Genomic DNA, 20,676 nt, shown 5'->3' with positions numbered 1-20,676 from the left:
TCAAATGGCTTGAAGTCTGCCCGGGTGATCCGTACAGGCTCCCGGATCGTTGGGTTTACACTCCAACTCACATTACTCCCTCTGTGCTCGACGAGCAGCCTCCTCCTTATACTCCTGAGATACACCTGGGCCCAGAGATGCCATCTTTTCTTCGAACCACACCAACGACTGGCTTTTTGGGGCAGGGATCCCCGTCCCCAAGGCGTCTGTCAGACATTTGGGAGGAGGTGGTCTGACTCGCACCCACCAGTAGATCAATTAAGGCCTCTTTACTCAGTCCATGGTGGTTCAGGCCCAGATCTCTGGCTCTCTCATGTAGACTGGATGCGGTCCAATCTCTGTACTTACTCTGTGGGTGGCTCTGCATTAGGCTGTGCTCTGTTGATCCCACCGCTGCCACCAGTTGTGACGGGGTCCTTCTCCCATATCCCACAATCAACAGAGCGAGGGACGAATGAGCAATCCAAAGCATAGTTATTCCATGCAATCCAGAATGCCCATCAAATATTCCACCACACTTAAGGGGGCTTTACACGCAACAACATCGCTAACGAGATGTCGTTGGGTCACGGAATTCGTGACGCATATCTGGCCTCATTAGCGACGTGAAACGCACGAACGACCATTCGCTATCAAAATTACTCACCTGATCGTTGACACGTTGTTCTAATCCCAAATATCATTGCTGTTACAGGACGCAGGTTGTTCATCGTTCCTGCGGCAGCACACATCGTTATGTGTGACACCGCAGGAACGAGGAACAACACCGTGCCTGTGGCCGCCGGCAAGAAGGAAGGAGGTAAGCGAGATGTTCCGGCCGCTCATCTCCGCCCCTCCGCTTCTATTGGGCGGCCGCTTAGTGACGCCGCTGTGACGCCGAACTAACCTCCCCCTTAATGGAGAGATTGTTCGGCGGCCACAGCGACGTCGGTGAAGAGATAATTGTGTGTGCCGCTGCCGTAGCAATATTGTTCGCTACGGCAGCGTTCACCCCGTGACGCGCCACCGACGTGGGCGGGTGCTATCGCTCGCGACATCGCTAGCGATGTCGCAGCATGTAAAGCCCGCTAAACTGTAAAATATTCCAGTAATGGCATAAATGTCCTGGGAATAAGTCACAAGACTGCCCAATCTCCAGATAAGCAAAGAGGTTAGATGGATTCCAGGCCCACCTCCCCCCACACCTAGGGTCAAACGCTACAGGGAGTGATTACCTACAGACAATACAAGGTACACACAAGCAATACAAATAATGGACAGTGAACCATGCCTAAACATTTAACGCACACAAAATGGTACATAACCCACAATATCACACAAGAGCTTTTTTTTATTTTATTTTACATTGATATAGCTATATGAGGGCTTTTTTTTTTTTTTTGCGGGATGAGTTGTACTTTTGCGTGACACCAATTATGTTATTATATGATGTAACCGTAAGCGGGTAAAACAATTCCTAGTGTCGCAAAATTGAAAAAAGTGAAATTCTGGTTTTTGGTTTTTTTTTTAAGAGGTGGGGGGGGGGGGTATTTATAGCAGTCATTTTACTATAAAACTGATTAGGCAGTATGATTCTCCAGGCCAGTACGATTATGTAGATACCAAACCTGTATAGTTTTTGTTTTATTTAAGTGTTAAATTCCCTGTCCGAGATTGACAGATGGATTTAACTGGTTCACAGCCGCAGGTGGAGGGGGCACCGTCCTCCAGCAACGTGTTCATCGCTCTCTGTAGCAGTGACATTGGACGCTGGCAGACAGGCCGCAGGGGGAGGGCATGGTGCAGCCCACTGGTTTCAGCCTTCGGCCACACTATGCCCAGCCTCTCATTACTCTGTAGTCCTGTTTTTGCTTTAGCGAAATAAAATCTTGGTCATTTTCTGTAAAATTAGAATAGACATTTGAGTTTTACACTAAACTGCATTGTTTTATTAGATCGATGTATATTACTGTTAAGTACATTTAGCTTCTGTTTTCTGTCTTCTAGTTGTTTTTGATATATACAAAGACAGTGAGGTAAGTGAAATGTGTATGTCTTAATCTAAAAAAGTAAATAAAGAGCTCTTGGCACCTAGGTACATTTTTACAGCATGCTTTCACTTATAGGGCAATAGAATAGCAAGAAAATAGAAAGCGCCCACAGAGTGTTTTAGGAGAATGCGTTTGTCCCTTTATTCTTTTTTATTAAAAGTGCATCTAAAACCCGGCAAATCTATTTGTCCAATAAGTCTTAGCATCCAAAGTAAATCTTTTGTTATTTTAAAGAGTTTTTTTTTTTTTTTTTTCCCCCTAAAATCACAATAAGGTCCTACACTAATGTACACAAATATTTTATTTCTGCCTATATAATTCACTTGGAAATCTGCTCGTTTTGCACATAAAATCCCTATGCGTTTACTTGCATCGTGAAAAATAATGCAATTGTGAGAATAATCTTACATGAGCAAAGCTGAACTTGCCTTGCAATATTGTGGAACTGACTGTACTTGTAATGCCCAAATACAATGTTTTTCTTGGGTCTTGTCCTGTATGGCCAGCATATGATCTAATGCCCAATAATGTAAATATTGCAGTAAGGTGATAGAATTTGCTTTTAGTCTTTTGCTTAGATGACGGTTTCATAACACTAAACCATGAAATGCTGATCTGACTCTTGATGAATGGAAATGTTTTTCCATTATCACAGCAGCATGTATTTAAATTGGAAAGCTAGTATTCATTTATGTGACATTTTTTACATTTTGTTACTAATGATTACGCAAGAACATATTTACGAAGCATCCTGGGTGTCCTATTAACATAATTTCAGATTTCCTTAACTGATTCATGCATCTTCATTAGTGATAACCGCTTAATAAGGTTCAGTTTACATTGTAGAATGACCTTGATTAACGAATATAATTGGTGACAATTTTCATTTACATTTCTTTTCAATCAAAAGTGGGTTGGATGTTCTGCAAAAGTTAGACTCCATTTTTTTAAACCTTACTAATTGGTCATTATGTTGTTACATAAAAGCTGTTTTCACTTTTGCAACCATTATTTGTGTTAAAACCTAACAAAAAAAAAAAAGTTCAGTTCATGCATGGCTGCAGGGGCCAAGCATGTGCCCCAACCAATGCATCTGCCTCCTCGAATTGTAAAATGCGTCCTATCGGAAAGCTGCTTTTCTGTTTCTATCTGGTCACATGCTTCTCTCTGTAAAATGGCTGGCGGTGGAGAAGTGCTGGTCAGTTTGTGAGTAAAGCTGCATTAACAAAAAAAAAAGTGCCAACCCCTTCAACAGTCTTTTGCTTTACAGTATAAAGGGCAAACTAGGGAGAGGCTCCTGCTGCAGCCAGATGTCTTATTGCCAGACAATGGAGAGTAACAAGGACACAGAGATTTGATTAAATGTTTCTCCATGGGCAAAATAGGATTAATGTCAAAAAGAGATCAAGGGAGGAAATGCAAGAATATAATTTTCTATTCTTTATTTTATGTTTATTTTCTATTAAGTCTTTTCCTTTTATCACAAGTATGGATAGTTACATTAAAAAATAAAGCATTGGAAAATATTTAAATTGTTGGTAGCATTGCACATACATTGGATGAAATAATTTCTAAGTAAATATATTTCTAACATTAGTATTGACATGAAATTCTCACTAGATGTCGGTAACAACCCATCCATTTTACACAAGCAACGAAATCAAACTATGCATGTCCATAAATTAAGTTATGTGTAATAATAATAATAAGAAATGACACTAGGGAAAAGCATTACACATACTTACTGAAATGTATTTAATACTTCGTACAAAAGCCTTTGTTGGTGCTGGTAGCTTCATGAAACCTCCAGCATGGAGAAAATAGTATAGTATAGTAGAAACATGAATTGCTCAGGTTGGATTTTGGTCCATTCTTCCACACAAACACTCTTGAAATCCTGAAGTTTCCGTGGGCTCCTTCTATGAACTCTGAGCTTTAGTTCCTTCCATAAATGTTCTATTGGATTGAGTTAAGGTGATTGACTTGGCCATTCTAGCAGATTTATTTTCTGTCTCTGAAGAGTTTTCTTGGCTGTGTGTTTGGGATCATTGTCTTGCTGAAATGTCCACACTCATTTCATCTTCATCACCCTGGTAGATGGCAACAGATTGTAATAAAAAATGTCTCTGTACATTTGTTCATTCATCCTTCCTTCAATTATATGAATTTTTCCAGTGGTGTATGCTGAAAAAAGCCCCACACCATGGTGTTCCCACTACCAAGCGTCACTGTTGGTATGGTGTTAAAGGCCTCCAAACATGGGGTATTATGGCATCCAAAGAGTTCACTTTTGGTCTCTTCTTACTCGACTTTATTCAACCAGTATTTCACAAGCTTGTCTAAATGATGTTGAGAAAACTTTTAAATGTGCTTGAACATGCATTTTGTTGGTGAGCATGCATATAAGCTGTGTGAAGGTTGAGTACATTACTTATTGTTTTGTTTGAAACATTTCTACCTGCTGATTCCAAGTCTTCCTGTGGCTTTCCAAAGGTTGTCCTTGGCTTTTGGACAACTCTTCTGATAATTCTTTTCACTCCTCTGTCTGAAATCTTGCATTGAGCACCTGGTCATGGACAGTTTATAGTGAAATTCTGTTCTTTATAATTCTGAATTATAGTCCCAACAGTGCTCACTTGAGCCTTCACTAGTTTAGAAATTCCATATACAATGCCATCAGTATGTTTTGCGACCATAAGGTCCTGAGACAGCTCACTAGTTTTACCTATCATAAGATGATTCTTGTGTGACACCTTGGTAATGAAACACCTTTTTATAGACCATCAGTTGAACCAGCTGATAGTGAAAAATAATAAGTGGCAGGATTGCTTTCTAATTACTGATATATTTCAGCGGGCATCATGACTATCCATGGCTTTTTACACCTCTTTCTTCATATGTTCAATACTTTTTCCCTGTGTCATATCGCATTATTACACATATCTTAATTTATGGACATCTATGGTTTGATTTATTTGTCTGTGTTTATTAGCTGGGTTGTTACCGACATCTGGTGAGAATTTCATGTCAATTGCACCTTTAGAAATTTATATACTTAGAAAATTGTTGCTGGGTAGAATAGTTATTTTTGTTTTAAAAATAATAATACAAGTTCTTATACACAGTGTTCAAGGATGAGATGCGTCCAAAACTGTGTGCAAAATATAAGTAAAAGTTGTACTCCAGTCTTAGGCTGGTTTCACACTACGTCTTTTTAACATCCGTCCTTAACGTTATTTTAGCGGACAAGCGGATCCAGTGCAAATGCGTTTTCATTTCAATGCATTTGCAATGGACTCGCGTTAACATCCGTTCACCTGCGTTTGCCTGCGTTATAGTGAGGATCCAGTGACTTGCAGTTTTTTAACATGTTTCAAAAACGCTACTTGTAGCGTTTTTGAGCTCCGTCCAAATACTGCAAATTGCTGGATCCTGACTATAACGCACGCAAACGCAGGTGAACGCTGGCGTGCTGATAGACAGGATCCTGCTTTTGTACTGAGCATGCCCAGAAAGTACTGAGCATGCCCAGAACCAGTCTCGCGTGATCTGTCTATCTCTCTACTCCCTCCCTCACCCTCTCTCTCTCTATCTATGTCTTTCCCCCTTCCTCTCTCCCACCTGAGAGCTGCGGACACTCGTAACCAAGGTAAATATCGCGTAACCACTTCTCTTAGTTACCCGATGTTTACGTTGGTTACGCGTGCAGGCAGCCCTGCTCCTAGCAGCTGCAGACACTCGTAACCAAGATAAATATCGGGTATCCAAGGCCGATGTTTACCTTGGTTACCAGCGTCTGCAGCTGTCAGAAGCCTCCTCCCAGTCTAGTTCCCCTCACTCCCGATCACATGACTCCAATGCCCGCCCCTAAACATCCAGTGCAGGATCCTGCAAAATAACAGATGCGTTTGCATACGTTATTTGCTGTAAAAGCAGGATCCGTACTTCCGCTAAAAAAACGTTTTCAGCGGATGTTAAAAAGACGTAGTGTGAAACTAGCCTTAGGCTGGTTTCACACTACGTCTTTTTAACATCCGTTGAAAACGTTATTGTAGCGGAAGTACGGATCCAGTGCAAATGCGTTTTCATTTCAATGCATTTGCAATGGACTCGCGTTAACATGCGTTCACCTGCGTTTGCGTGCTTTATAGTGCGGATCCGGTGACTTGCAGTTTTTTAACATGTTTCAAAAACGCTACATGTAGCGTTTTTGAGCTGCGTCAAAATACTGCAAGTCACCGGATCCTGACTAAACAGCACGCGAACGCAGGTGAACGCTGGCGTGCTGATAGACAGGATCCTGCTTTTGTACTGAGCATGCCCAGAAAGTACTGAGCATGCCCAGAACCAGTCTCGCGTGATCTGTCTCTCTCTCCTCCTCCCTCCCTCACCCTCTCTCTCTCTATCTATGTCTTTCCCCCTTCCTCCCCTTCCTCTCCTCCCTCCTGAGAGCTGCGGACACTCGTAACCAAGGTAAATATCGCGTAACCACTTCTCTTAGTTACCCGATGTTTACGTTGGTTACGCGTGCAGGCAGCCCTGCTCCTAGCAGCTGCAGACACTCGTAACCAAGATAAATATCGGGTATCCAAGGCCAATGTTTACCTTGGTTACCAGCGTCTGCAGCTGTCAGAAGCCGGCTCCCAGTCTAGTTCCCCTCACTCCCGATCACATGACTCCAATGCCCGCCCCTAAACATCCAGTGACAGGATCCTGCAAAATAACAGATGCGTTTGCATACGTTATTTGCTGTAAAAGCAGGATCCGTACTTCCGCTAAAATAACGTTTTCAACGGATGTTAAAAAGACGTAGTGTGAAACCAGCCTTACACTGGCAGTAATGTTGTTTCCCACCTCCTTACCTGTCTTTCTAACGCAGTGATGACAGCTTTGGTGCATCACACAAGACTTGTGTGGGCAGGAGCAAATCCAGGCTCATTGATGTGGCAGACATATACCCGCTGTTTTCTTTCATGTTTTTAAGAATGGACTGTACATTTTTCAGTAAGATTTAGCCCATTGCACAGCAAATGTACAGTATCTGTAATATGCTGCCCCATGAGATTTTTGACCTAGCAATTGATTTTTTTTCTTTTTACTCAAAATCTAAGGCTACTTTCACACTTGCGTTGAACGGTATCCGTTGCATTGCGTTGTGTAACGGATGCAACGGATGTGTTGCATATAGTGACACAACGGATGCAACGGATGCTGCAAAACAACGCAATTCGTTTTGATTTTTTTTTTTTTTTTTTCCCGGTTTTACCAGCGGCAGACTATAGTGAACGATCAGCTGATCGTTCCCTGCAGCCGGCCGCTGGGTGATCAGCTGATTGCTCCCAGTAGCCGGCCGCCGGGTGATCAGCTGATCGCTCCCGCCCGCCGGGTGATCAGCTGATCGCTCCCGGCTGCCGGGTGATCAGCTGATCGCTCCCTGCAGCCGGCTGCCGGGTGATCAGCTGATCGCTCCCGGCCGCCGGGTGATCAGCTGATCGCTCCCTGCAGCCGGCCGCCGGGTGATCAGCTGATCGCTCCCGGCTGCCGGGTGATCAGCTGATCGCTCCCTGCAGCCGGCTGCCGGGTGATCAGCTGATCGCTCCCGGCCGCCGGGTGATCAGCTGATCGCTCCCTGCAGCCGGCCGCCGGGTGATCAGCTGATCGCTGTCACTTGCCGGCGCCCGGGCATGCCGGCGGGCGGGCGCTCAGCTGAGCGCTGTGACTTGCCGGCGGCCGGGCATGCTGGTGGCCGGTCATTCAGCTGAGCGCTGTCGCTTGCCGACGGCCGGGCGCTCAGCTGAACGTTCGGCCACCGCGAGCCAAAATAAAGTTTGATTTAAAAAAAAAAAAAAAAAAAAAAAAGAGCATGCGCAGTGAAATCCAGAGGATTCCGCTGCTCAAAATAACGTTACATGCTGCGTTCCTCCCGCTGGGCGGAAGCAACGGAGCGTCGCCCAGCGGAAGCAACGCAGCTCCTTTTGGTACAATCCGTCAACCATACAAGTCTATGGGAAACAGCGGAATCCGTTAACGGATTCCGCTGTTTCCCAAAAGGGCGGATTGTAACGGAAGGAAAATAACGCAAGTGTGAAAGTACCCTAAAAAAGCAGCTTACGTTTTCAGTCAATGTAGCTCTTTCTTAATTGTTGAATTATCTGTTACTCTGTAATGTCTAATATTGTTTGAACATGTATCCTCTGATTTGCAAAATGCTGTGAAAAGTTAGCACTAAATATATAAAATATTATTGTTAAACTCCTCATCTGGTCTTCTGCTAAGTCTGCAGTCACCCTGTGACTACAAACTTCTAAATCCTTACATCACACACTCTCAGGATTCTCCAATGCTGCTGGTGGGCACAAGTACTGTATGTAATTTTCATACATGCAGCCACGTGCCAACTGTGCTATTTTCACAGTGACAGCACACTCTGAGTTGCCAATTCAGATCAGTAGAAACAGGTGAGCAATACAGAGCAGAGCATGCGCATTGACAGAATGGTATGGATAGACCAACGCCCCCCCAAAAGTGATATAATTTGCGGGGGGCACACTGTTCTTTGAACGCCGTAGTGTACTATGGCAGTGTCTACTGCTCTGTTGCTGGCTCTACTGATCTGAGCTGGCAACACAGAGTGCTGATGTCATTATGCAAATCACACTATGACAGCGTGCAGGGACCAGACCAGCAGGTGAAGTGAACTTCACTGATGACACTTTGTTTCAGGGAAGGGGCAGAACCTGTGGCAGTAACAGTAGCCTCTACCCCATGAAGACTCTTTGTTTAAGTATCCCAGCCTGCACTGGGATTTTCAAACAAAGCATCATCAGGCAGGAAGTAAGGGGGAAAAAATAAATAACAGTGTAGTTAGGGCATTTTTAATACCAGTATATTTGAAATTAGTTTATGTTGCAACAATAAATACAAAGAGATTTAGGGGTACTTTACACGTTGCGACATCGCTAGCATCGGCTAGCGATGTCCAGCGCGATAGCAGCCGCCCCCGTCGCACATGCGATAGGTGTTGATTGCTGCCGTAGTGAAAATTATCGCTACGGCAACTTTACACGCACATACCTGCTCGGCGACGTCGCTGTGACTGCCGAACTATCCCTCCTTCAAGGGAGAGGTGCGTTCGGCATCACAGCGACGTCACTAATCGGCCGCCAATAGAAGCGGAGGGGCGGAGATGAGCGGGACATAACATCCCACCCACCTCCTTCCTTCCGCATTGCCGTCGGGATGCAGATAAGGTGATGTTTGTTGCTCCTGTGGGTTTACACACAGCGATGTGTGCTGCTGCAGGAGTGACAAACAACATCGTACCTGTGGTCGCATCGACATTATGGAAATTATCAACATTACACAGATCAGCGAGTTTGTACGCTTCTGTGCTCGTTCATTGTTCAATCTAGGATTTACATGTTGCGATGTCGCTACCGGCGTCGGATGTGCATCACTAATGACGTGACCCCGACGATATAGTGGTAGCGATGTCGCAACGTGTAAAGTACCCCTTAGATTTTTCATCTAAGCCTTCAGACCACCACTTTAGCTTCCAAAATGCATAAAATTGTGTAACGATATAAAAAAAAGTTTTAAAGATCTACAGTAATGTGTTGTCCATGCTTTTAGGGCAAAATATGGCTGATTGATTTTAACCCATTTGGAGAAGTAACGGACTCCTTACTATTCACCTGGAAAGAACTGATGAACGGTCGAGTGCCAGGTGACGAGGAGGATATAGACCAGGTAGGACATATTCACACTGGATTAGGGAATAACATTTTTGTGTGAGTAATGCTTTAATATTAAACTATGAGATAAATATGAAAGCAGTGAAATATTTATTTACTTTCAGTATTGAACGTTATTATTGATAGCTTGTTTTTAGGATAATTCATAAATATTTTATAAAATTAAATACTAAGAGCAAGAAATGTGCTAAAATAACTTCTCTCCTGCTACCGTATTTGCATCACTGCTCCAGTAGTCCTTTATGGTTTTTCATTCTTTCTGCTCTGATGATGTGTCAGCCAGGCGCATTTGGACATTCTAAACGGTTGGCATGAGACCTTTTGATGCCACAATGGTCGCGTGTGCCTGGTTAGTAAGCCATCTCTGTGGAACAAGTAAAACATTGGTAGGGATCACCAATGTGGTAGTAGTGAGGAATTGGCAGACAAGTTATTTTTTGTTTTAGCACTTTCCCTCCTTAAGGCTGGGTTCACACATAGCGACAACGACGTCGCTGTTACGTCACCATTTTCTGTGACGTAACAGCGACCTTGTAAGTCGTTGTTATGATCGCTGCTTAGCTGTCAAACACAGCGACACAGCAGCGATCATAACGTCGCTACATGTGCAGAGAGCAGGGAGCCGCACACACTGCTTAGCACTGGCTCCTTGCTCTCCTAGCTACAGTACACATCGGGTTAATTAACCTGATGTGTACTGCAGCTACATGTGCAGAGAGCAGGGAGCCGCGCACACTGCTTAGCGCTGGCTCCTTGCTCTCCTAGCAACAGTACACATCGGGTTAATTAACCCGATGTATACTGCAGATACATGTGCAGAGAGCAGGGAGCCGCGCACACTGCTTAGCGCTGGCTCCTTGCTCTCCTAGCTACAGTACACATCGGGTTAATTAACCCGATGTGTACTGCAGCTACATGTGCAGAGAGCAGGAGCCGGCACTGGCAGCGAGAGCGGCGGAGGCTGGTAACAAAGGTAAATATCGGGTAACCAGGGAAAGGGCTTCCCTTGGTTACCCGATGTTTATCTTGGTTACAGCTTACCGCAGCTGCCAGGCCGGCTCCTGCTCCCTGCTCGCTTCATTTCGTCGCTCTCTCGCTGTCACGCACAGCGATGTGTGCGTCACAGCGGGAGAGCACCTTTGAAGAAAACGAACCAGGGCTGTGTGTAACGAGCAGCGATCTCACAGCAGGGGCCAGAACGCTGCTCAGTGTCACACACAGCGAGATCGCTAATGAGGTCACTGTTGCGTCACCAAAACCGTGACGTAGCAGTGATTTCGGTAGCGATCTCGCTATGTGTGAAGCACCCTTAAGGTATTTTTTTTTTATATCCTTGTGACACTATTTACTTGAATAGAACTGTGCTTGCAGTGTCAGGTACAGGCACAACCAAATAATAGAATAGCACTGGTCCCCAGCCACTCCTCTTCCAGATTTTCTGTGGTCCCTCAGAGGTGTCTGTACATTCTGCTCTAACCGGACATGCAACTTTGCAGCTTATCAGTGTCCCCAACGTTGCCTTTTTTTCACCATTGTAACCAGTTATCAGTCCAAAGTACGAACACCATTCCGGAACATGAACAGCTTTGGAAGAGAAACGGCAAACAAGGTTGTTTGGGCATCATGTATTTCTACAACAGCCTTCAAAAATAAATGTGATATTTACAGAAATTTCCAAAATAAATCCACGAACTGTAAATATCCCAAGGAGGGATCCGATTGAAGAAAGTAACACATAAATGCAGAAGTTGTACCTGGCTTCACAAAAAAGGTTGTCCCATGAATAAAAATGACATTGCTCAGATAAGTCATGCAAAACATAAAATTTTACTTGGAATCGTTTGAAATAAAAATAAAATCTGCAGTGAATAGCTATTGCTGCTACATACGTGTTATTGCGCCCCCTGCTATCGTTTTGGTTACCTCTCAGAACATACACATAATGGGCCTAGTGTTGGCGAGATAAAGCTCTTTTTTGTATATACAGAGATACTGTCAAAGATAAATTATTTATTTTGTTAGATGTCACCAACACATTCTGCAATGGGAAAGACACTTAGATGCAACCTTCTCACAGGAACAGCAAGCCAACATATTTCGTCTAGCCCATAAGACGTGCTTTAACTCGAGATTACAGGAGGTGCATTACAAACTTCTCTCACACTGGTGCAGAGTCCCCTCTTGTTCACACACAATGTTTCCTTCAGTGGACCAAATGTGTTGGCGGTGTAGCGGGGAAGAGGGTACTTTTCTACACATCTTTGGGAGTGTAGTGTGTTGCAGCCCTTTTTGACAGGAGTGAGTCAGATTATCCGCAAAATACTGGGGTATGCGGGAGAAATGGGGCCAGCATTATACCTACAGCAGCACAGCGAAATGTCAGCCTCTGCATACAAACGCTCGCTCTTGAGATTTCTTATTATGGCGGCCAGCTCGTGTGTGCCTCTTAACTGGAGGAAAGTCATCTGTCCCAACGTGTCACTGTAGATTGAGAGGGTTAACGACATTATGCATATGGAGGACCTAACATATTCAATCCATGACACTTACGAGACTTTCTCAGCCACCTGGTACTTTTTAGCTCAACTTTCAACAGACAGACGACTAAAAGGCGGCACTGAGATGAACAGAAAGTGATACCTTTTGGTTGAAGGTGTGTGGAGGGGCAGCCCTTGCCCCCCCTCTTTTTCCCCTCACTGCCTCCCCATTTTATTTTTCCCTTCTCTTTCTCTGCTCTTACTCTCGTTCGTTCTTTCTTTGCTCCCTCGCTATCTCTCTTTTCTACGATTTTTCCTCTTACGGTCTCTCCTTTTGGTGGGGTGTTTTGTCTTCCAACTGCTGGGGACCCGGAGGCTTTCGTACCCCTGTAAAAACTTTTGACAGTCCAGTTTATATTTTGTTTTACCTAAACTACATTGCAAATAGAAGAATGCAAACTATCTCTATGGTTTACATTTTGTTTAATGATGTCGAGTGAAATAAAGCATTATTAAAAAAAAATCCATCACCAAACTTGACGGTAGATTGTCAGGTTTGATGACCTCTAACAAAAAATAAATATTTATCTTTAACTTTATCTCTGTATATACACATAAAGGAAAGTTAGTCAATTAGAAAGTATCAGTGAGTATATCTCCAAAGTTCGGCTGTGTACTCCGCAATGATACACTATTCTGTAAGGCACTAACTTGTCTATAAATTGTCCTTTCTGTTTTTACTCTAGGATTGCCCGATGTTTCGGAATACTACTAGTGAAGTCACAGTCCAACCCAGCCCTTACTTAAGTTACCGATTACCAAAGGATTTTGTTGATCTTTCTACAGGAGAAGATGCACATAAGCTTATTGATTTTCTTAAACTGGTGAGTAAAAGATTTGATCTATTTCCGGAACAACCAATTTTATTTTTTTTATTGTGTTGTCTTCATTAGTATTCCATTCCTTTTAATTTAATATCTAATAGTCCTTTTTTTTTAATGCAGAATCACAAGCTGACCTGAAATCTCGCAAAAGTGTAAATTGTTCAGCTAAACAATTAGGGACACTTTTAAATTAAAAAAGTAAAAATAGTTATAGTTTCAGATTTTATACTAGCATTTAATATATTTTCTGAAGGTGTCCTTCTAGTTATTTATTTATTTTGCCCAGAACATATTATCTAGTACCTATCCAGTTATTTAATGTTAGGTTAATGCCAAAAATAGGACCAGCACTTCCTAAATATTATGGTGGCGTGCCAATAACAATAGATGGAAAGAAAATTAAAATGGTGTAGAGTGGCACCAGAATCCATACAATACAATAAACAATATACAGTATGTGATAAAGAGTAAAAAAATGTCTTTATTAAATGGAATCTGTCAGCAGGTTTTTGCTATGTAATCTAAATCGAGCATGCTGTAGGAGTTGAAACAGATATCCGCTATGCCTCTTTTATCAAGGTATGTGCTGTTGCTTAAGTGCAATGATTGTTTTACCACCAGGACCTTATTAAGCTTGCTCAGTCTACATTGCCTCGTACCACGTAGTCTGACTTCGCCCCTGCTGTGATTAGCAACTTACTGTCTATAGATATTGTATAGAGAGCCTGGAGTGGGCGGGGGCAGCTTTCTCAGCTCTGCTGCATTGCTAAATCTACAAAAACGATTGTGTCAAAACTGGACCACCTAGTAAACTAAGTGAAACATTGTTGGATTCAGGGTTTCTGCCTACATTATATTGCTCTCAGATGAGGTAGCAAAAACCTGCTGACAGATTCCCTTTAAGTAATCATAGTGAACAAAATATACAATGAAACACTAATTTCTTAGTGATCTCCAATATGACTTAACGCTGAACTGAAATATAAGTGAATAGTGACAACCCCCGACAGATAAATATGCAGCAGCTGTCTGCTGTACACTATAGCTAACACCATGCTGCCTCAGTCACAATTGGTGTTGGTACCAACCATGGCAATTTAACCACTTGGATGTTGCTGTTAGTATTGACTAAAGCATCTAGATGGTTAACAGAATATGGGGGCTCCCTCGTTAACCTCATTGGCATCCTGAGATCATACTTGTGTGGCCCTGATGGCTGCCATGGTAATTCATAGCCAAATGATGGGCTTTGAATCTGCCAGCTATAGTGACCTGTTCAGAATTTAGCAACTTTATTTAGATTGTAATGACGGAATTATAACGGAGTCCTTGATTTACAATTTGGATTTTAACGTGGATTATAACAACTGTTTCACAACTGGATTAAACTTGGATTACACTCTGGATTATAATAGGACAATAATTGGATTACAATTACAATAGATCAGATTAAATTGTCAATAAACTATCCGGATTACAATAATTATTGTAACTTATATTAAACAGTAATTTTAGACATTATTTAACAATTTTTCATGGTCTATGAACTCTTAATATATTCTATTTGGAGACTAATGGAAAGCTGCCACTGTCCCCAGCTCCCTTCTTTCCTGTTAGTACAATGCTTGATCAGTGCTGAGGCTGCTGTAATCACAGGACTTTATAATATCTAACAAATTTCCTCTATAGACACATAAAACAGACCTATAAATCCTTGTTTAGAAATGGGTTATATTTTCATTTCGTTTATTTATTCCCTCCTTCAGCTAATATGAAATAAGCATAGGACAGAACCATATTCCGATTTAGTAAAGTGTGCAGTAATAAAGCTACCAAGCAGTGTAGGCATTATTTTTAATACTAGATTATAAACTTGAATTTGCACAATCTTTATAACTGGAAATGTGCTATATTTCTTAGTTGCTATATGGAGAATGAGACATAGCAAAGTATGAACCATTTATAATTTCTATAAAACAAAACTTCAGTAAGAGATTAACTTCAGTGCATTTTTTTTAAATTCTCTGTATACAATAAACTGTACTATACCAAGAGATCCTGGCAGACCACAGACAGCAACAGAATGCATTAAAGGGAACCTGTCAGATGCAATATGCACCCAGAACCAGGAACAGTTCTGGATGCATAATTCTAATCCCTGCCTAATTGCCCTGTATCTAGTAGCAAACATGAAGAGATCTTTAGAAAAAAGTGTTTCTAAAGATATTTTATCATATGCTAATGAGGCCAGTCCTGGGATGTTTTGATCTTGAGCTGAAAACCAGTGGTGGCAGCAGAGGTAAGTGCAACCATGCCTCTGACGCTGCGCATTCATTAGCATGTTAGCACACCCACAGTGGTGTGCTTACATACTAAGGGGGCCGACTAGCCAGAGGAAATAATGCCCTTGCGACTAGTCCCTAGCCTCATTAGCATATGTTAAAAGATCTTTAGAAATACTTAGAGATCTATAGAAAAATTATGCTACTAGATACAGGGACAGTTAGGCAGGGATTAGCAATATGCAACTATAACTGCTCGTGGTTCTGGGTGCATATTGCACCTGACATGTTCACTTTTTAAAGGGGTTGTCAACTACTAGAACAACCCTTTCTGATTCCACGTATCCCCCAGGTAAACTAAAAAAAAAATCCCACTCCCGTCCGTAGCCGGCGCTGTTCCAGCTGTGCTGGGGTTCATGTGACATTGTGACGTCATGCAAGCCCCGCATCCCATCAGCGCCGGCTTCTGTCTCCCCGCCTTCGGACAAACGAGTTAATCATTGGGAAGCGAGCGCTGCGGCTGCCGCTCACTTCCTGTTGATTGGTCCTGTGTCCGAAGGCAGGGAGACAGAAGCTGACAGCGATTGGATGAATGGATAATTTGAAGTTACAACGTCGCGTGAGCCTCGACAGCACAGGAACAGTGTCTGCTACGGAGGTGAGTATGGAAAAACTTGAAAACAGAAGCGCTGATAGTGTTTACCAGAGAAACAGAGGGGCAATGTATAACAGTATACACTCACCTAATATGGTTGTGAGAGTCACAACCACCACATATAGCATGAGATAAAGGCGGCTGCCGCAGCCCCATATGGATAAGTCTTCAAAGCAGGAGAGGAAAAGGGGTTAACACCGCGCATTCACCAAAAAAGATGTAAGATTGTTGATTAAATAAGTCTTTTATTCCATAGGGCTACGTGTTTCGAGGTATGAAACCTCTTCCTTAGGACCAGAATATCAACAAGGCAATGACGAGAAAGTCCATGTAGGAGAAAACCTTTACTAATATAGTGTATATGGGAATTTAACCTATTATGTAGCGCTTGTATTGTTCTTCCCACATATTGTTTACCACATACACAATCAATTTGATAAACCACATATTCAGACTGGCATGTAAGATGATTTTCTGGTCCTGAGGAAGCGGTTTCACACCTTGAAACGCGTAGACCTATGGAATAAGACATTATTTAATCAACAATCTTACATCTTTTCTGGCGAATGCACGGCGTTAACCCCTTCTCCTCTCCTGCTTTGAAGACTGAGATGAGTATGGGCTTTTTTTTTTTTTACCTGGGGGAAACGTGAAATCAGAAGGAGTTGTCCTAGTAGTGGATAATCTCTTTAATTCAACTGTAAGATTACTTATTGCCTAAAAATTGCCGTTCTAACAAATGGAAATGTGTTTTTGTTTTTTTTTGTTTTTTTGTTGTTTTTCAGCAGCAACTGTAAATTACAATTACTTTTTTTGTGTGATAGAAACGGAATGAACAAGAAGAGGACTCTGATGATTAGTCTATTCATAATCCTCAATTAGATCGCCTTCTGGTGTCCTGTATGTGACCTTGTCAGTGAGAAATACAAAGGATCTATCTCTGTCCAAAATTTGGTTGTGAGCAAAGATGAGCAACGCTTCCACGAGGATCAGCAGTTTTAATATCAAAAGTTTCTTTGTCTTCAGTCTGCTGTTTGTTTGATTGTGTTTGTAAAATAATGAATTAGGCTATGTGCGCACGCTGAGCATTTGATTGCAGAAATCTCTGCACCAAATCTGCATCTCTTGGCAGAAAAAAAAACGTTTGTTTTCGATGCATTTTGTTCCATGCATTTCATATCCATGCTGGGGTGGAAAAATGCTGCCGAAACACTGAAATAATTGACATACTGCACATTTATTTATGCACCAAATCTGAAAAGTTATGCACATATTGCTTTTTCCTTTTCAGATTTCTCACTGACTTTGCTGGCATGCAGTTTTGTGACAACTGCACTAAAAAAAAGTATAAAGAAAGTGATAACGCACTGTGTGCACATATCCTTCAGGTTTTTTGTTTAGATTTTCATATAAATGCGTGACACTAAGCTTACATGTTGAACTTTGCTCCTATCATTTTTTTTGTAGTCTGTAGTTCGTCAGAAATGTTACTTGCTTTCTAGATTTTCTTTGCACTTTTTATTAGCAATAAGTAACATACATAAATACCTTCCTTTCCATGGTACTTCTTAATAAATAGATTTACAGAATCTTCTGTACATTGAAAACTAACAGGTTTTTATTCACTCAGGTTTTGAGATGATGTAATTTTGGGGATATCGCAGCCCAGAAATAGAGGTTTACACCGAGCAAAAGAGGAGGTTTTTTTAGTAATAAAATACATTAATGGTTTATAATCTTTCTACAGTCAGTGGTTTCATTCTGTGACTGGGTTGTGTCCCTCCACTATGCGGTTATTATTCCTAGACATTTCCAATAACTGCAGTTACTAAAGTGTCTAGCTCATGAAATGCGACACACTGATATCATGCAGTCGTTGCATCCTATGAGAGCCCCACTTATGACAATAACTATGCTCTGCAGTTGTTGTAGCCATTTTATTTCTGTTGTTACCTTGTTGTATGGCAGCGTGCTTGATTTTGTGCAATTGTTAACAATGGGTCTGTTTGAATTGTCAGCCTACTAATAGACAGGTGTCCATATACTTTTTTCAATACAGTGTATGCATGCAAATAAATATATTTTACAGATTGTTTGTTTGAACTTTTACGTTTTGTTAACCTCCATCAGGGACAATCGGAGCACATGATAATTTTCCTTATTGACATATAAAAGTAGCGATAACAAAATAAGTAATGCAAATTCTAAATAGGCAAGCTCATTAGCCTATTTGTTGACTGCCAACTACCTTTTTTAACGTTTCCTTTAAGTTTGTTATTACTTGTGGTGTTGGTGTCTGTTTTTTAGCATATTGCAAACTAATTGCTTTTTGTTACTTTAACCCCCTTAACGACCCTTGACGTACTGGGTACGTCATGGTGACATGGTCCTAAACAACCCATGACGTACCCAGTACGTCATGGTGAAATCGCGGCCCCGGGGACTGCGATCGGTTCACACAAACCTTAGATTCGGGGAGGAGGGGACTTCTGCCTGACCTCAGGAGGGGTGGTACCTCCTCCCCGGACCTACGGAGGCTGTGATTGGCTGAGCGGTGTTCGTCAGCCAATCACAGCCACTGTAATGTGTCAGCCATTGAAAATGGCTGAAACATTGAAATCCAGCCCTGATCAGTGCAGCTGTAGCACTGGCCATTGGCTGGAGTTGGGTGATCGGTGCTTCACCCGCCCCCAGCTCTGATTGGAGAGATTGGCCTTGTGACCGATCTCTCCAATCACTGTGGATCTGGGGCCGGAGACCACTCCCCTCCGCTTTACTCCGTCGTGGAAGCCGAGGGGAGCGATCCCTGCAAGTGCCCTGGTAAGCCCCCGATCCCCTGCCGAGCCACTGCCGATCTCCTGCCGATCTCCTCTATCTGCTGCAGCCGCCTCCATCTGCCACCGCTCTCTCCCATCAGCCGCTGCCCCCCTCCGTGAGCTGCTGCCCGCTCTCTCCCATTCTCATCTGCTGCCCCCTCCACCATCTCCCACCCTGTGCGATATGCTGCCCGCTGGCCGCCATCTTACCTCCGCGATCTGCTGCACGCACTCCACCATCTGTGAGGGTACTGAGAATGTAGAGTCCCTATGGGTGGAGATAAGGGGGGGGAGAATGAATAATAAAATACTGATAGGGGTGTGTTATAAGACGCCGAATATTATGGAAGAGGTAGAGAATCTCCTCATAAAGCAAATTGATAAAGCAGCAAGTCTCGGAGAGGTAATTATTATGGGGGACTTTAACTATCCTGATATAAATTGGGGAACAGAAACTTGCAGTTCCAGCAAAGGAAATAGATTTTTGATAACAATGAAAGATAATTACCTTTCACAAATGGTACAGGACCCCACAAGAGGGGGAGCACTACTAGACCTTGTACTAACCAATAGGCCAGACCGCATATCAAATATACAAGTTGGGGGTTACTTGGGGAATAGTGATCACAAAATAATAAGTTTTCATGTATTCTTTAGTAAGATGTCTAGTAGAGGGGCTACAAGGACACTAAACTTCAGGAAAGCAAATTTTAAACGGTTGAGAGATGATCTTAGTGCAATAAACTGGGATGATGTACTAAGTAATAAAAGTACACAAAGCAAATGGGAGACTTTTATGAGCATCCTGAATAGGGCTTGTGCAGAAAATATATCCTATGGGAACAAACATGCTAGAAATAGGAGGAAAACCCCTATGGCTAAATAGAGCTGTAAGGGAAGCAATAAAAGAAAAACAGAAAGCCTTAAAAGAATTAAAGAGGGTAGGTAGTGATGAGGCATTATATAATTATAGAAAATTAAATAAAATATGTAAAAAGCAAATTAAGTTAGCTAAGTTTGAGACAGAGAGACTCATTGCGAGAGAAAGTAAAAATAATCCTAAAATATTCTTTAACTACATAAACAGTAAAAAACTGAAAAGCGATAGTGTTGGCCCCCTTAAAAATAGTCTTGGTGAAATGGTGGAAGGGGATGAGAGTAAAGCCAACCTGCTGAATGACTTTTTTTCTACGGTTTTTATACAAGAAAATGCCATGGCAGATGACATGACCAGTGATACCATAAATTCACCCTTGAATATTACCTGCTTAACCCAGCAGGAAGTACGCCGCCGCCTCGAAATCATTAAGGTTGACAAATCTCCGGGCCCGGATGGCATACACCCCAGAGTACTACAGGAATTGAGTTCTGTGATAGATAGACCATTATTTTTAATCTTCTCAGATTCCTTAATAACAGGGTCGGTACCGCAGGACTGGCGCATAGCAAATGTGGTGCCAATATTCAAAAAGGGGACAAAAACTGAGCCGGGAAATTATAGGCCGGTAAGTTTAACCTCTACGGTTGGTAAAATCCTTGAGGGTTTCTTGAGAGATGCTATACTGGAGTATCTCAAGAAAAATAACCTTATGACAGAGTATCAACATGGGTTTATGAGGGATCGATCCTGTCAAACTAATTTGATCAGCTTCTATGAAGAGGTAAGTTCAAGTCTGGACCAGGGAAATGCAGTGGATGTTGTGTATATGGACTTTTCAAAAGCTTTTGATACGGTGCCACACAAAAGGTTGGTACATAAAATGAGAATAATGGGGATA

At 42.3% G+C, this 20,676-nt stretch overlaps 1 protein-coding gene across 1 annotated transcript in view; it reads left to right on the top strand.

Moving 5' to 3' along the window:
• CDC123 (cell division cycle 123) overlaps positions 1–18,173 on the top strand; it is a 90,749-nt gene extending 72,576 nt beyond the window's left edge. The window contains exons 10-13 of the mRNA XM_075345271.1: positions 1,987–2,015; positions 9,663–9,779; positions 13,008–13,145; positions 16,907–18,173. Coding sequence (XP_075201386.1) covers positions 1,987–2,015; positions 9,663–9,779; positions 13,008–13,145; positions 16,907–16,942 — 320 coding nt within the window. The 3' untranslated portion in view covers positions 16,943–18,173. The remainder of the gene's footprint in view (positions 1–1,986; positions 2,016–9,662; positions 9,780–13,007; positions 13,146–16,906) is intronic.
• Positions 18,174–20,676: the final 2,503 nt, after the last annotated feature.

This window comes from Anomaloglossus baeobatrachus, chromosome 4, assembly GCF_048569485.1.
Source record: "Anomaloglossus baeobatrachus isolate aAnoBae1 chromosome 4, aAnoBae1.hap1, whole genome shotgun sequence".
NCBI lineage: Eukaryota > Metazoa > Chordata > Amphibia > Anura > Aromobatidae > Anomaloglossus > Anomaloglossus baeobatrachus.
This window is presented reverse-complemented; position numbering and strand designations above follow the sequence as displayed.